This window comes from Pogona vitticeps, chromosome 5, assembly GCF_051106095.1.
Source record: "Pogona vitticeps strain Pit_001003342236 chromosome 5, PviZW2.1, whole genome shotgun sequence".
NCBI classification, from domain to species: domain Eukaryota; kingdom Metazoa; phylum Chordata; class Lepidosauria; order Squamata; family Agamidae; genus Pogona; species Pogona vitticeps.
Window position 1 is genome coordinate 162,822,956 of NC_135787.1, and position 18,480 is coordinate 162,841,435.

At 39.4% G+C, this 18,480-nt stretch overlaps 1 protein-coding gene across 4 annotated transcripts in view; it reads right to left on the bottom strand.

The window, feature by feature from the left end:
* Positions 1-18,480, bottom strand: part of EP300 (EP300 lysine acetyltransferase) — a 119,114-nt gene that overhangs the window by 31,726 nt on the left and 68,908 nt on the right. For all 4 annotated transcript variants that reach the window (XM_020787830.3, XM_020787827.3, XM_020787828.3 and 1 more), the window contains 4 exons: positions 11,974-12,051; positions 2,162-2,265; positions 1,688-1,843; positions 814-1,290 (listed from right to left, as the gene is read on the bottom strand). In XM_020787830.3, coding sequence (XP_020643489.3) covers positions 814-1,290; positions 1,688-1,843; positions 2,162-2,265; positions 11,974-12,051 — 815 coding nt within the window. The remainder of the gene's footprint in view (positions 1-813; positions 1,291-1,687; positions 1,844-2,161; positions 2,266-11,973; positions 12,052-18,480) is intronic.

The window sequence follows — 18,480 nt, forward strand, 5'->3', positions numbered from 1 at the left end:
CTAGCTGCTTCTGAAGACAAAGTAGGAGGATTCATGGCTGTTTGCCAAAGGTAAGACCGAAGTCTTTGGAGCCTCTGTTTAAGTGCCGGCTTGGTTAAATTTTTACAAGCGGGGCACGAATGGGTAGGATGTTACTCACCCAAACAAAAAAGGCACTGGTTATGACCGTCGGAAAGTGTGATTTTATTCGCACAGGTTGTACACCTTTTAAAAGGAGATGGTGAGGCCATAAGCAAAGAACTAGGGAAGGGGAGGGGGAAGGGGAAAAAAGGGGGGAAAGGGAAGAAAAAGACCACAGGGAGCCGATTAGGCAAACAAAAGACGCAGAGGATCACTAAGTAGGTAATTAAAACAAACAAAAGCTCAAAAGAGCCTAGAAAAATAGTCAAAAGGCAACTAATGAAGCGCTCAATCTTTCCTGAGAACCGTTCAGCTTGGCGGAAAAAAGGAACTGGGGAAGATGGTGGGTGGGAGGAGCATATACCTCGTGGAGGATCACACCATAAAATTGTTACTTTTAGCTCTAGAATCTTCCGAGAGAGTCAGCGGAGGCACAGACAATACCCATATGTGTGCATTCACAGAGGCCACGAAAAAGAACAACACTTATACTGTCTAACAGTAGCTATGCTCTGTACCATATGTATCTTTGACAACATGCAACTTCTGTAAAACACTGATATACAGAAGAGCACAAGTTACAGAATCTAGTATAATGTTCTGTCCCTCCACGAATATTATGCGCTCAATATAGTAGAAATACAAGAAAATTCTGTTTGAGGTAGAACTTAACAGATTAAAAAAATTCCTTACAGGCGTTGCAGGATGCTGAGGCTGGAGAGCTGCTGTTGGGGTGGGCACAGATGCGGTTGCACTCTGTTGCGAAAGAGGCTGCTGTGGGAGCTGCTGCTCTGCAGAAGGAGTAACAGAAACTGGAGGCTGCACTTGTGGAGTCAACTGACCCTGGGGTGGTGTCGGCGTTTGTCTCTGAGGTGGATGCATAGTTTGAGACTGTGGCCCAGGTGGCATTCCTTGAGCAACCGGGGTAGGAGCAGAGGAAATTGTTTGTGGTGGGGCTGGGGGTTGCTGTTGCTGTTGCTGCTGCTGTTGCTGCTGGGAAACTAGGCCTGGCGGTGTATGATGAGGTGTAGGAGTACGGCTTGGTACTGGAGAGGGAGAATTTCGATGCAAAGTAGACTGTGGAAGAGGGGGACAGGGAATATGACTCCCCTGGGAACCTGGAGCCACAGCTGGAGAAGTCACAGGACAGGAAGAGCTAGTCATTTGTGCCTGGGAAGAAACAGAACTATCAGTATCTGAATACACAAGGTACAGCATCCAAAACCAGATCAAATCACAAGTACTGCATTCTCTCCAATTCTTCCAGTTGCCATGACAAAGGCAAGATGAATAGTAAGAAAGTGATGGTAAAAGGAATTGCTGGAAGCAGCCCTCTTCTAAATTATAGCTGACAGCTTCAAAAGATGAAAATGAGAACAAAATGGAAGACCTTCTCCAAAGAAGAGGTTGAACATAAAAATGAAGATAGCACCCTCTTAGGTGATCAATGATGTTACTGACTAGTTTGTGAAAACTATTTTGTTTTGTGAATTCCATTTATCTGTGTAAACTACCCCACTACACACACATTAAAAAAAGTCTGCAAAATAATCTTTGCTCAACATACTTGAGAAGTTGGGATCTGACTGCCAGGCTGTGTCATAGGTGTGCCTGCTGGATTTATTCCAGGGGACAATGCAGGAAACTGGTTCTGCTGCAGGAACTGACTTTGATTAGATGGCTGCCCAACCCCTTGTTGCTGCATACGTGGAGAAAAACCCATCTGTAAGAAAAGGTTTATTACAAATAAATAAATACTCACACACTTAGTTATAGTCAGACTCAGACTTAACTGATACCACAAGATAATCACAGTATAGTGTATTTACTAGTACCTTACCCTTATCCCAACTACAAATAAATTTGCTCAGACTAGCAGTGCTAGAGACTTAAATGAGACTGTTCCTCAATTCTGATTCCAACTGCCCAATAAATACATTTTCTACAGAAAGCTGCATGCCAGCTCCAAATAACTCAAGACAGAAGTTGTTATGTCCAAAACATTTGGATGTAACAACAATGGACATGAGAGTGAACTGACCTGGCTCATAGCCCCTGTCTGGCTTAGCTGTCCAGGGTGCTGAAGGGGAGGAGTTTGCCGGGGTCCAACAGATGGCATCTGCATTGGCCCAAACTGATTCATTCCTGTAGGTTTGTATATTTAAAGCAAAGACAGAGTTCATTATATGTATATAATACAAATATATTGTAATCATATATTACATTATATTATAATACTTATAAAATGGAAGACCCAAATTATGTATAAGAATGAAGACATATTCTTAAATCTACAAGACAAATGGAGGAAGATGCCAGAACCTTTAAAAAGTACAGTCGTGCCCCGCTTAACGATTACCCCGTATAACAACAACTAATCCGCTTCACGACGATGTTTTTGTGATAACGACATTTTAATGTTTTTTTCGCTTTGCAACAATCAGTTCCCTGCTTCAGGAACCAATTCTTCGCATTACAACGATCAAAACAGCTGATTGTCAGATTTTCAAAATGGCTGCCGGCTGCTCAAAATGGCTCCCTGCTGTTTTTAGGAGGCATTTTTCGCACTACAGGCACCGAAAATGGCTGCCCCTATAGAGGATCTTCACTGGACGAGCAGGTATTCAGCCCATTGGAACGCACTGAACGGTTTACAATGCATTTCAATGGGCTTTTTATTTTGCTTGACGTTTTCGCTCTACAGCGATTTCACTGGAACGAGTTAACATTGTCAAGTGAGGCACCACTATATAAAAGAAGACTTTTATACTAGAGTTGGGCTATTTGTATTCATATCCCAGGGGATACAAATATAAATATTGGCACCACAGGTGTGGCGGAGATCCAGCCCTTTCCTCCAAATCAGCTGGTCCACTCACTGGTTGCTGCATGCGGCCACCCTCCACATTGCTGCGCCAATCATGGAAGCAATCTGGCCAGTGCTAACCTGCCTCCCAGTGCAGCCGACCACTCCAGTGATGAAGCAGGATGAAGAGTGTCCCTACTCAGCTGTTGAGTGATCAGCTGTGTAGGGAGGCAGGAAAGGGCCAGCTCGGCTGCTTCCGCAATTGGCACAACAATGCGAACAAGGGTGACCAGTGAGTGGACCAGCTGATTTTGGGGGAGAGGAGCTGGATCTCTGTGGCACCTTTGATGCCAATCTTCGTATTTTTATCCCCAGGGATACAAATATGAATAGTCCTATAAAAGAGACCAGAGACCTTTGGGTAGAGTGGCCGGCATATAAGTTAAATAAATAAATAAATAAATAAATAAATAAATAAATAAATAAATAAATAAATAAATAAATAAATAAATAAATAAATAAATAAATTAAAAAGGGCAAATAAAGGCTTGGTATTTGTGGAAATGAGTGTTAAGTAAAGGGAGGTGAAAGAAGTGTAAAAAAGGGCAGCAAACACTGTAAGAGTATGGGGCCTGAAGGTGAGCAACAAAGATAGAATCAGGTGCAAAGAACTTAGGCAGAAAATACAATTAGACAATGAAATAAAGCAAGAAGGTAAAGGGTCATTCTATGTCAAATCAATCAATGAAAAATCTATTTTGGAACTTGATGTCATGAGATATTGCATTTTCAAAACTGCAAAAAAAATGCCAAATTTCACTAGACACCATAATTTCAAATGTCATTTAATACATACCTATGATAGCTACAAACCTGAGACAGGTGTCATTTTAAAGCATAAGAATAGGGCCTTCATTTGATATACCGTACAACATAATGCAATTGTACATTTTCAAAAAAATTACACATTTAAAAGATTGAATTTTTGGGAAAATTGATTTTTTTAATATTTCAAAAAATTCACACTTAAAGATATATGTCTTGTAGCCAGTCTATCCAAATTTCAGGCTGGTATTTCATTCTTATAGAAAACTTAGATTTTCTTGTTGGCAATGACAAGGACTTAAAACCCCTCAAGTCCATTTTTTTTTTTTTACAATTTATATTGATAAAATTCTGTGGTAAAAGATGTGTGTCTGTGCGCACATGTATGTGTATAGTGTATTTTTTGTGGAGCTGTCTAGGACATTTTTGTTATGAAGCTCCTTTATTACTCTTTATTAAACTGTTTGATAACTACATACTTTTAAATATGGAGAACAGAAAAAAATGTTGCAACCCTTTAAAAGGGGGGGCACTGGCTTAGTAAAGACTTAAGGAAAGTAACTTATTGACTGTGTTCACTAAATAGTGAAATCAAATCACAGACATATTGATTGATTGATTGATTGATTGATTGATTGATTGATTGATTGATTGATTGATTGATAGATAGATAGATAGATAGATAGATAGATAGATAGATAGATAGATATAGACCAACTGACCAAAGGTCTACTCTGTACTTCATTCAGATTGCAGTTTGGAAAAGAGAAGCCTTATCAGATGGAAAAAAATATACTTGAACAGGAAATTCTGAGAATTATGAGATTATGAGATCCTAGTCATATTAAGGAGTCTGAGTATTTCGACCCTGATGCAGCTTTTAGCCACCTAAATGCCTCCTTGACCTCCATTGGTGAGTCTCCGTTGTGTAAGAAAAATGTAGTATTGCGAAGAAAAGATGGGGAAGAGTAAAAGGACCTACAAAGAGTTATTTTGTATGTCTGAAGATGATTTAGATGAGGAAGAAAGTAACTGCTGATTCAGAAATTATTCAGCAACTAAAGAAAAATTTAAAAACTTAGAACAGAATTAAAAAACTCATGATTTTGACAGTTTTACCAGAAAGCCGGTCCTGTAAAAGAATAGAAAGTGAATTCAGAGTGAGTAACTACATTGCAAGGAAGGCAAAGAAACTTGTGAAGAAAAAGGAATTTTGTGCTCACCTAATCCCACACCTGGAAAATTTTTACCTGAAGACACAGTCAACTTAGCAAAGGAATTTTACTGCAATGAAGAAGTCAGCAAGCAAATGCCGGGCAAGAAAGATTATATTTAAATCAAAGACAAAGATGGTTGTCGAACCCATGTCCAAAAGCATCTAATACTTGGTAATCTTAGAGAAATTTATCAAATTTTTTTAACTCCAAGTATCCATCTGAAGACAGGATTTTCAAAATTTGCTGAGTTAAGACCAAGGAACTGCAGGAGCTAGTGGGATTCACTATGTGTGTGTGTATTTATCAAGAATTATGTGTAATACCCCAGTAGACAATTTTTTGGTGAGTGTGATTCATGCCCTAGCAGTGATGAATTCAAGGAAACCTTACTGACAAGTCCTGAAGAAGAAATGATTGATAACATCACCTACAAGCAGTGGGTTTCAGTGGACCACAGTTCATTTGAAACTATTTGCAAAACCACAGAGGATTTGGTTGAGTTTTCAGCCCAGTTAATCATATTGAAGGAGCATGATTTCATCGCCAAACACAAATCTGCTTTTTTTGCAGAGAAGAAAATTATACTTTGCCATAATAAAGTTGTGATCACATGTGATTTTTCTGTGAACTATTCATTCATTCTACAAAATGAAGCCCAGTCATTCTGCTGGAACAACTTTAGGGCAACTGTTTATCCCTTTGTTGTGTACTACAAGGAAAATGATCAACTAAAACAATAGAGTTTTGTTTTCATCTCGGAATATCAGAAACATGACACAGTTGTTGTTCATGCTTATCAAAGAAAACTTTTAATGTTTTGAAAGTGGAATTGCTCCCGAACTTAAAAAAGATATTTTACTTTTCAGACAGCTCTGCAGCACAACACAAAAATCGTAAGAATTTTGCAAATTTGTGTAACCCACACACTGATTTCCAAGGCATTGAAGCAGAACTGCATTTTTATGTGACTGCACATGGCAAAGGAGTTTGTGATGGTGTTGGAGACACAGTGAAGAGACCTGCAGCAAAAGCCAGCCTTCAAAACCCTCTCTCAAATAACACATCGACAGTTGTTTGAGTGGGGGAAGGCAAACATCCCTGTAATACGTTTTTTTATATTATTGTTCTTTAGATGTTAAGTTGTGTCCGACTCTTCATGACCCCATGGATCAGAGCACGCCAGGCCCTCCTGTCTTCCACTGCCTCCCAGAGTTTGGTCAAATTCATGTTGGTAGCTTCGATGACACTGTCCAACTACCTCGTCCTCTGACGTCCCCTTCTCCTCTTGCCTTCGCTCTTTCCTGACATCAGGGTCTTTTCCAGGGAGATTTCTCTTCTCATGAGATGGCCAAAGTATTGGAGCCTCAGCTTCAGGATCCATCCTTCCAGTGAGCACTCAGGGTTGATTTCCTTCAGAATGGATAGGTTTGTTCTCCTTGCAGTCCAGGGGACTCTCAAGAATCTCCTCCAGCACAATTCAAAACCATCCATTCTTCGGTGGTCAGCCTTCTTTATGGTCCAGCTCTCACTTCCATACATCGCTACTGGAAAAACCATAGCTTTGACTATGCGGACTTCGTCAGCAAGGTGATGTCTCGGCTTTTTAAGATGCTGTCTACGTTTGTCATCGCTTTCCTCCCAAGAAGCAGGAGTCTTTTAATTTTGTGGTTGCTGTCTCCATCTGCAGTGATCATGGAGCCCAAGAAAGTGAAATCTATCATTGTCTCCATATCTTCCCCTTTCATTTGCCATGAGGTGACGGGACCATTGGCTATGATAGGTTTTTTTTATGTTTAGCTTCAGACCATTTTTTTGCACTCTCTTTCACCCTCATTAAGAGATTCTTTAATTACTCCTCACTTTCTGCCATCAGAGTGGTATCATCTGCATATCTGAGGTTGTTGATATTTCTTCCAGCAATCTTAATTCCAGTTTGGAATTCCTCCAGTCCGGCCTTTCGCATGATGAATTCTGCATATAAGTTAAATAAGCAGGGGGACAATATACAGCCTTGTCATACTCCTTTCCCAATTTTGAATCATTCAGTTGTTCCATATCCAGTTCTAACTGTTGCTTCCTGTCCTACATATAATTTCTCAGGAGATAGATAAGGTAGTGAGGCACTCCCATTTCTTTAAGGACTTGCCATAGTTTGCTATGGTCCACACAGTCAAAGGCTTTTGAATAGTCAATGAAGCAGAAGTAGATGTTTTTCTGGAACTTTCTGGCTTTCACCATAATCTAGCGCATTAATTCTTAACCTCTGTTACTCAGATGTTTTTGGACTGCAACTCCCAGAAGCCTTCACCATCAGCTGTGCTGGCTGGGGTTTCTGGGAGTTGCAGTTCAAAAACACCTGAGTAGCAAAGGTTAAGAACCACTGATTTAGCGCATGTTAGCAATCTGGTCTCAAGTTGTTCTGCCCCTTTGAAATCCAGCTTGTACTTCTGGGAGTTCTCGGTCCACATACTGCTGAAGCCTACCTTGGAGGATTTTGAGCATAACCTTGCTAGCGTGTGAAATGAGTGCAACTGTACGGTAGTTGGAACATTCTTTGGCACTGCCCTTCTTTGGGATTGGGATGTAGATTGATCCTTTCCAGTCTTCTGGCCACTGTTGAGTTTTCCAAACATGCTGGCATATTGAATGTAGCACCTTAACAGCGGCATCTTTTAAGATTTTAAATAGTTTAACTGGAATGCCATCACCTCCACTGGCCTTGTTGTTAGCCATGCTTTCTAAGGCCCACTTGACTTCACTCTCCAGGATGTCTGGCTCAAGGTCAGCAACCATACTCTCTGGGTTGTCCGGGACATCCAGATTTTTCTGCTATAATTCCTCTGTGTATTCTTGCCACCTCTTCTTGATGTCTTCTGCTTCTGTTAGGTCCTTATAATTTTTCTCCTTTATCATGTCCATCTTTGCACAAAATGTCCCTTTAATATGTCCAATTTTCGTGAACAGATCTCTGATTTTTCCCTTTCGATTATTTTCCTCTATTTCTTTGCACTGTTCATTTAAGAAGGCCATCTTGTCTCTCCTTGCTATTATTTTGAAGTCAGCATTCAGGTTTCTGTAACTTTCCCTATCTCCTTTGCATTTCGTTTCTCTTGTCTGCTATTTGTAAGGCCTCGTTGGACAGCCACTTTGCTTTCTTGCATTTCCTTTTCTTTGGGATGGTTTTTGTTACTGCCTCCTGTATAATGTTACAAGCCTCCATCCATAGTTCTTCAGGCACTCTGTCCACCAAATCTAATTCCTTAAATCTGTTCTTCACTTCCACTGTGTATTCATAAGGGATTTGGTTTAGATTATACCTGACTAGCCCAGTGGTTTTTCCTACTTTTTCAGTTTAAGCTTGAGATTTGCTATAAGAAGCTAATGATCAGAGCCACAATCAGCTCCAGGTCTAGTTTTTAATGACTGTATAGAGCTTCTCCATCTTTGGCTGCAGAGAACATAATCAATCTGATTTTGGTATTGCCCGTCTAGTGATGTCCATGTGTAGAGTTGCCTTTTTTACATTACAAATGATGAATACCTGGAAGAGGAGAAATTTTTAAAAGTACGATTTGATGAAGCAGTTCCAGTTACAGGAACTCGGAAGTGTCATGCCTTCCTCCCAGTATCAACTGAAAAATGAGAAACCAAAGCATTTTCAGCTTCTCGTGATTCTGTTTTACATTGTATTAAAATCACTCCCAAACTTCAAGATGTAGATTTCGATCACTTGAATGGTTTTCTGGCATGTGCCTATAATAACTCAGGGTGAATGGGATGTGTTGTTTCAATGGATGCTACAAAACGTGAAGTCTAGCTATCATCCTTACATCCTGCTGGACCAGCAAGACCTTTCTCTTACCCTAGAAAGCCGGATGTTCTTACAGTGCCAGGAAACTTCATCCTTTGCAAACTAGATCCAATTACAGCTACAGGGAGAACATACCAACTAACCCCACAGGAGATGACAAAAGCATCCAACATGCTAGCCAAGAAAAAAGAGGTTCTTAATAATGAGATATAGAATTTTTGGTCTATTTTCAGGGCTAAGTCAATTAAAATCTTTGTCATTGCCAACAAGAAAATGTAAATTTTGTATGATAACAATGAGATACTAACCTGAAATTTGGATTGACTGGCTACAAGACATGTATCTTTAAGTGTGAATTTTCTGAACAATTTTAAAAAATCAATTTTCCCAAAAATCCATTTTTTTTTTAATTGTGTAAAGTTTTTTGGAAATTTGCAACTGCATCATGTTATATATCAAATGAAAACCCTATTCATAAGCTTTAAAATGACACCTGTCCCACATCTGTAGTTATCACACATATGTATTAAATTACATGTGAAGTTATGGTGGGTAGTGAATTTTGGCATTTTTTCCAATTTTGAAAATGCAGTATCTCAGAAATGGGTGGACCAAAAAATTCAGAAAAAATATTTTTAAACATCTCATGGTAAGGTACAAATGTATCAAAAATGAACTTAATCCATGACATCAAAGTTCCATGCGTTGGTTTATTTGACATGGAATGACCTGAAAGCCATCAGGAATTTAAAATGTGGAAGCAATAGCCAATGAACAATTAATTCCAACTGGGCATGGGCCAAGCTGCTAGATATGTGAAAGACAAAGGAACAGATCAATCTTAGAGATGCTGGGGGAAAAAAAACAAGACTTGGGTAACAGGTTGATATGACCGTGAACAATGAACGATCTAGCTATATTTTATCTACAAGTAAAAAGGTTACTTTCTTTGCCATATTAAAAACAAATGTTGCTAGAACATACATTACACTGTTTCATTAAGAAGAAATAGATGAAATATATATAAAAACAAAAGGAAAGCAGATATGAGAACCAATAAAATATTGTAGTGAAAAATAACATGAAGAAGTGAGATAATCCAAGAAATCTAAACTAAAACATGCAAGACACCTGCAGAAGGCAAGCAGATGGGCCAAAGCTAAAAACACATTCCTTAGGAACAAAATTAGGAGACAAAGGCAAGACTGAGGCCCAAAGAACTTAGAATAAGAGACAAGATGTTTAGAAGAAGTCACATATTCCAAGGAGCTTTGTGGCACAGTAGTTAAATTGCTGTTTGCAGCTAAACTCTGTGCATGACCTGGGGTTCAATCCTAGGGAGCTGGCTCAAGGTTCACTCAGCCTTTCATCCTTCCAAGATTGGTAAAATGAGTACCCAGCTTCTGGGGCTATGTGTAGCCTATGTAATTAACTTGTAAACTACTTTAAACCAGTGATTTTTAACCTTGGGTTACTCAGGTATTTTTGAACTGCAACTCCCAGAAACCCCAGCCAGCACAGCTGATGGTGAAGGCTTCTGGGAATTGCAGTCCAAAAATACCCAAGGTTAGGAACCACTGCTTTAAACACTATGAGGCAGTATATAAGAAGCACACTTTTCACTTAAAAAAAAGAGTTACAAAGAATTTGATAGTGTGCCACTGAAAACCTTAGTTTAAGGCCCAAAGCAAAGCATGCTGCTTACATACCACCCCATAGGGCTTCAAGCACTCTCTGGGCGGTTTACAAATTAATTATGCAGGCTACACATTGATCCTCCAGTGAGCTGGGTACTCATTTTACCAACCCAAACAAATATTTATGGAAAACAGCAGTGAATATGAACGCTAGGAAAATATGGGAAGGAATCTGGACAGTGGAAATTAAAACCTTTCTTGAAAGAATACAAACAGTAGTGGCTGAGCAGTCTATGGGTTGAGGAATAAAAGCAACAAAATGCTTGGCAAATACAGCATTTTTTTGAAACTGGAAAGACTGAATAGTAGAGAAGCCAGTCAAAGCAATAGTCAAGAGAAGGTGTAGACAGAATATCCAACAGCAAGAAAAGAGAAGCAGTGAAAACAAGCTAAACTGACAAAACAGTCATACTCATTGCAGTTTATGGACTAGGTGAGCAATAGCATGAGAGACAATCAGTATCAATCAAATGGTATTTTTTAAAAACTGGTGTCACGGAAAGCAAGGTGGTTTCTTTTTTGCAAGGAATAATGTATGGCTGCTACTATGCCCAACGTTCAATGCTGAAAGAGTTGTCTTTTTAGCTTAAATTAATATCTACAAAAGACGTGTATTATTGGGGCAGATAAAAAAGCTTTCTCCTATATTCATTTGGAATACTGACAAATATCTTCAGAACATTTTCATAACATATTACTCCCATTATGGTACCTTAAAACTTTTCAGATTATCTTAGTAAATCACAAATTGTGCTGAAATAGGGTTTTCAGAAAATGGTAACCGCTTATTTCACAAAAAAGGGCCTTTTCGGCAGCTGCCCCTAGACTATGGAATGCCCTCCCGACTGAGATTCGTCTGGCGCTGACGCTGATGACATTTCGGCGCCAGGTCAAAACCTTCCTGTTCCAAATGGCTTTTAACTGAAATAACATCAAATGTGGGTCTGATGGCAATTTTTATATTTTGCCCTTTTATTTTGCCTTTTTATTGTATTTTAAATGCTGTAAACCGCCCAGAGACCTTCGGGTAGTGTGGGCGGCATGTAAGTAAGTAAGTAAGTAAGTAAGTAAGTAAGTAAGTAAGTAAGTAAGTAAGTAAGTAAGTAAACAAACAAACAAACAAACAAACAAACAAACAAATCATTAAGGTAAACAGTCCCCCAAATCCTGTTGTTTTAACGTTTTAACCTGCACTAGAATAGGTCCATTTGAATTAGTGGAATGTATGAAGAAGTTGACTCACTAAGTTCCCACAGACTCAGTGGATCTACTCTAGTGAAATGTAACTACACTAAGGGATGGAATTTCAGCTAGTGGAAGGCCATAATGTAACTAAATATGGTAACAGTGTTTAATAAGATGTGAGCAAAGGACAAATGCAATCCTCAGTATGAATTTCTTTTGTATACTTCAGAATGAAGGTAGGGAGTAGAGTGTATGCAAGATTCTACTTTTCATCTAAGTTGCTCAGCCTCCTCCTTTTCTCTGAAATCTCACCTGGCGGTGTCTGCATACGATTCACCATCTGGTTTGGCACACTGGAACGAATCATATTTGGGTCAGGAAGAGGACCATCTGTAATGCAAACAAATAAAATTAGTGACTTAATACAGTTTTACAAGTAACAGTTTCTTCTTATGTATACAAATAAAACCACTAATTTACTTGAAACCTCATTTAAAATGTTTTAGTTTAAAAATCTGTTTAAACTATTATTTTAAAATGTCAACTTTTTTTCATTCTCAAGTGCTTTAAGACATCTGAAATCTTCAATCTTGAGCAGACTTTCACACTTAAATCCCATTCTGTACAACTATATCAGTTACCCAAACTGAATACTGTACATAAAAATATTCTTTCTTTCTTTCTTTCTTTCTTTCTTTCCTCCCTCAGCTTGCACAGACCCAAGAAAATTTATAAAAAAGATATAAAATTCCACAAATAATTAAAAATATACTAATTACAATTTTAAAACTATGAAATATAAACACAGTTTAAAACACTCGCTAAAATCCTATTGGAATAGTTTACACTGTGTAAATCTAATGAGCTGTCTCGATGTTTTGTAAATAAAACACTTCTAATTCCTCCCCAAAGGTTCCAATGAATCACTTTCATAATGGGAAAGCCACTGAGGGCTGCAGGACATCTAAATGGCAGACACTCAGTGCAGTGCTGCCTTGCAAAACGAATGCCTCGTGGGACAAAAAACTCACAATGGTTTTTCGAATGGTTTTGGTGATGGGGTTGATGACTCACAAGACAAATGTTCCTATGGACGTGCTTCGCAAAATGATTTTTTTCCCCGTTTTTTGTTCCTACCTCATGTTTGCTGATTTTTACATGTTTTTCTATGCTGTTTAAAAAGTTAAAGTTTTTTTATTGAAATTTTTGAAATCATCTGCACAATATGTATGGCTTTAAGAGAGCATTTAATAAACTCTTTGTAAACCAAATCTGACTTTGTTCTGCCTTTTTTTTTGCCCATAGGAACACATGAATTAGAATGCATTCCTATGGGAAAATGAGTTTCACAAGACAAATTTTTCGGAAGACGACATAAACCGCAGAATGAATTAAATTCGTCTTGCGAGGCACCACTGTAATTAAAAGATTTCCCCCTCCAATCCTTCAAATTCCAACAGCTTCCTGACAATCAAAGTGACCCGATGGCAGACGCAAGTTCTGAAGAAATCAGAGATGTTCTATTTCCAAAAAATCGCCACAGCTGATGACATCATTAGCTTTAAGTAGCATTAACTTCCAGCAACAGGATTTAAGCCATTATATGAAAACTATAAAACAGATTTTAAAAGCCTCTAAATGCTTGTCATCTCAGTTTTCTTCTAACTCCCCAAAAGCCTTTCTAAAGAGGTATTTTTTAAAATAAATTTTATTATTTTTGAGATATACATACATACAGAACAAACAAAAACCTACAAGACAATCAAGAACATGTAAGACAAAACATATAAGCAGGGAGGTATTTCCCATACCAATTTATCCATTATATAAATTCTGACTACAGCAGAGCTTATGCCTTATTCCCATACTACACCATAGTATATCCATGTGTATCTACACGTTATATTTCATATCCCTATTTCGTATATCTAAGTGTCTAACATCCTAAATTTATAATAAATGCATAATCCTAAATTATGCATTTCCATCTGTCCAATTCTCATCATAAACATTTCTCGTTTCCTCTTTAAGATTACTTATCCACCAATAAAATCCACACAAGGCCAGTTTATTCATCAAAGATCTCCATTCTTATAGACAAAAAGATACTATATGTCTAATCTTGTCAACATAGTCACTATTGTAATTCACACATATTTGATATCTCAATATACGTGCCTCAAAAACAAAAGCATCCAATATTATTATTCATCATCATTTCTAAAGTTCATAACATATGCTTGTCCACCATTAAGATTCATATCTGGCCAATTTTGCTTATAGTATATTACTCATGTTACTTTATATCTAAAGAGGTATGTTTTAAATTGTCAGCAGAATAAAAAGGAATGAATGGACTGACTAAATATCCTGAGAAAGGGAGTTCCATAATCTGGAACAGCTATACAAAAGTCTTCCCTTCCATCCTCACTAAATGTGCTTGTGAAAATGGTCACACCAAGAAGGCACATAGTCATTTGATTTTTTTAAATGATTCAGATAGTCTTGACCTGAGTTGTAAAGGGCTTTAAAGATCATGACCAACGATCTGAATAGGCTCAGAAATAAACTGGCAAGCAGTGAAGCTGCTGTAAATGGCGAAAGGGTTACATAACCCTAGTAACCAGCCCCAGTCTGACTTCAGCAGTATGCACCAGTAGAAGTTTCTGAACCTTCTTCAAAGGCAGCTCCACACACAACGTATTGCAGTAATACAAACGGGAGGTTAGCAGGGCTTGTGTCACCGCAGCCAAGCCAGACACCTCAAGGAACAGGCACTGCAGGCACACCAGGTGTAGTCATGTAAACAAACTCCTGGCCACTGCCGAGAACAGAGAGGAAACCAGAAATACAGCCAAGATACACGCCTCAGTTTTCATGGGAAGTGTAACCTGATCCAGCATGGGCTGAATCCCTATTCCATGGTCTGCCTTTTGACTAGTCAGAAGAATCTCTGTGTTGCCTGGATTCAGTGTCAATTTGTCCAGTCATCCAAGCCAGTACAGTTGTGCCCCCGCACCACAGTGATAATCCGTTCCCCTGAAATCGCTGTTAAGCGAAAACATCGTACAGCAAAAAAGGTTCCCCACTGGAATGCATTGAAACCCATTTAATGCGTTCCAATGGGGAAATTACCTCGTCGTCCAGCAAAGACTGCCCATAGGGGAAGACATTTTCCGAGCGCCAATCAGCTGTAAAACGGCTGCCCTGCGAAGCATGGGTCCTGAAAACATAGGGCAGCCATTTTGCGGAGTCAGAAAACATTGTAGTCTTGCGAACAAACGGTTCGCGAAGCATGGATCTAATCAACGTCAAGCAAAAATCCCCCATAGGAAACATCGTTTTACGATCTGTCCTTCCATGCAGCACTCAGGGTTGATTTCCTTTAGAATTGATAGGTTTGTTCTCCTTGCAGTCCAGGGGACTGTTAAGAGCCTCCTCCAACACCACAATTCAAAAGCATCAATTCTTCGGCGGTCAGCTCTCTTTATGGTCCAGCTCTCACTTCCATACATCACTACAGGAAAAATCATAGCTTTGACTATGCGGACTTTCATTGGCAAGGTCATGTCTCTGCGTTTTAGGATGCTCTCAACGTTTGTCATCGCTTTCCTCCCAAGAAGCAAACGTCTTTTAATTTTGTGGCTGCTGTCTCCATCTGCAGTGATCATGGAGCCCAAGAAAGTAAAATCTGTCACTGCCCCCATATCTTCCTCTTCTATTTCCCAGGAGGTGATGGGACCAGTGGCCATGATCTTAGTTTTTATGATGTTGAGCTTCAGACCATTTTTTGCACTCTCCTCTTTCACCCTCATTACAAGGTTCCTTAATTCCTCCTCACTTTCTGCCATCAGAGTGGTATCATCTGCATATCGGAGGTTGTTGATATTTCTTCCGGTAATCTTGATTCCGGCTTGGGATTCCTCCAGTCCGGTCTCTCGCATGATGTATTCTGCATATAAGTTGAATAAGCAGTGGGACAATATACAGCCTTGTCATACTCCTTTCCCAATTCTGAACCAATCAGTTGATCCATATCCAGTTCTAACTGCTGCTTCCTGTCCCACATATAGGTTTCTCAGGAGATAGATAAGGTGGTGAGGCACTCCCATTTCTTTAAGGACTTGCCATAGTTTGTTGTGGTCCACACAGTCAAAGGCTTTTGTATAGTCAATGAAGCAGAAGTAGATATTTTTCTGGAACTCTCTGGCTTTCTCTATAATCCAGTGCATGTTAGCAATTTGGTCTCTAGTTCCTCTGCCCCTTCGGAATCCAGCTTGTACCTCTGGAAGCTCTCGGTCCACATACTGTTGAAGCCTACCTTGTAGGATTTTGAGCATAACCTTGCTAGCGTGTGAAATGAGTGCAATTTTATGGTAGTTGGAGCATTCTTTGGCACTGCCCTTCTTTGGGTTTGGGATGTAGACTGATCTTTTCCAGTCTTCTGGCCACTGTCGATTTTTCCAAATTTGCTGGCATATTGAATGTAGCACCTTAACAGCGGCATCTTTTAAGATTTTAAATAGTTTAACTGGAATGCCATCACCTCCACTGGCCTTGTTGTTAGACAAGCTTTCCAAAGCCCACTTGACTTCACTCTCCAGAATGTCTGGCTGAAGGTCTGCTAAAAACATTATCTGGATTGTCTGGGATATCCAATCTTTCTGGCATAATTCCTCTGTGTATTCTTGCCACCTCTTCTTGATGTCGTCTGCTTCTGTTAGGTCTCTCCCATTTTGGTCCTTTATCATGTTCATCTTTGCACAAAATGTTCCTCTAATATCTCTGGTTTTTCCTTTTCTATTATTTTCCTCTATTTCTTTACCTTGTTCATTTAAGAAGGCCCTCTTGTCTCTCCTTGCTATTATTTTGAAGTCAGCATTCAATTTTCTGTAACTTTCCCTATCTCCCTTGCATTTTGTTTCCCTTCTCCTCTCTGCTATTTCTAAGGCCTCGTTGGACAGCCACTTTGCTTTCTTGCATTTCCTTTTCTTTGGGATAGTTTCTGTTGCTGCCTCCTGGACAATGTTATGAGCCTCTATCCAAAGTTCTTCAGGCACTCTGTCCACCAAATCGAGTTCCTTAAATCTGTTCTTCACTTCCACTGTGTATTCATAAGGGATGTGGTTTAGATTATACCTGACTAGCCCAGTGGTTTTTCCAACTCTCTTCAGTTTAAGCTTGAATTTTGCTATGAGAAGCTGATGATCAGAGCCACAATCAGCTCCAGGCCTTGTTTTTGCTGACTGTATTGAGCTTCTCCATCTTTGGCTGCAGAGAATATAATCAATCTGATTTCGGTATTGCTCATCTGGTGATTTCCATGTGTAGAGTCGCCTCTTGTGTTGTTGGAAAAGAGTGTTTGTGATGACCAGCTTGTTCTCTTCACAAAACTCTATTAGCCTTTGCCCTGCTTCGTTTTGAACTCCAAGGCCAAACTTCTCTGTTGTTCCTTTTATCTCTTGACTCCCTACCTTAGCATTCCAATCCCCTAGAATGAGAAGAACATTTTCTTTGGTGTAACTTCTAGAAGGTGTTGTAAGTCTTCATAGAACTGGTCAATTTCAGTCTCCTCAGCATTGGTGGTTGGTGCATAAACTTGGATTACTGTGATGTTGAAAGGTCTGCCTTGGATTCGTATTGACATCATTCTATCATTTTTGAGATTATATCCCGTTACAGCTTTTTCCACTCTTTTGTTGACTATGAGGGCTACTCCATTCCTTCTACGGGATTCTTGCCCACAATAGTAGATATGATAATCATCTGAATTGAATTTGCCCATTCCTGTCCATTTTAGTTCACTGATGCCCAGGATGTCAATGTTTATTCTTGCCATCTCCTGTTTGGCCACATCCAGCTTCCCAAGGTTCATAGATCTTACATTCCAGGTTCCTATGCAGTATTTTTCTTTGCAGCATCGGAATTTCCTTTCACTTCCAGGCGCGTCCACAGCTGAGCGTCCTTTCGGCTTTGGCCCAACCGCTTCATTAGCTCTGGAGCTACTCGTACTTGTCAGTAACATGTTGGACGCATTCCGACCTGAGGGTCCCATCTTCCAGCATCATATCTTTTAGCCTTTTGTTTCTGTTCATGGGGTTTTCTTGATAAAGATACTGGAGTGGCATTGCCAGTTCCTACTCCAGGTGGATTGCGTTTAGTCAGAACTCTCCACTGTGACCTGTCCGTCTTGAGTGGCCCTGCACGGCATAGCCCATAGCTTCCCTGGGTTACTCAAGCCCCTTCGCCACAACAAGGGAGCAATCCGTGAAGAAGGTACTTGATTTTACTGATCAGCAACTCTGAATGTGAAATAATGATGTAACTGGCAGCTGCAATTTGCAGTTAATTCAGCAGTTCCTTTTTCGATTTCAGAGTACACAGAACTTCGCTGCGCTGTGTGCAACATACAAATCTCTCAAATCACACTGGAACTCTTTAATTAGCAGCAGTGTGTTGCTGATGATGATGTCATTCCTTCTGCACAAGCGGAAATGCACAACAGGATACTGCCCACTGTTTGGTACCATTTCTCTAATTCTCTATGCTTCCTTCAAAGGGTTTCACAATTAAAGACACCCCAAAACTAAATTTAAATAAAACATGAAAACTGCCTATAGCATAAGAACACATCTACAAATACATTGCCACAGGCAATCATAAGTTCAGTTTGGGCAACCAGTATTTTCCACTGTGGAAGTAACTTATATTTTAAAAGCTGATGGCAAAACTAAATTGTCAGGATCAAGAGGTGTTTTAATTAAAACAAAAACCTCTTGGATCACACTGTACACTCCTTTTATCAGCTTTGTTCACCTA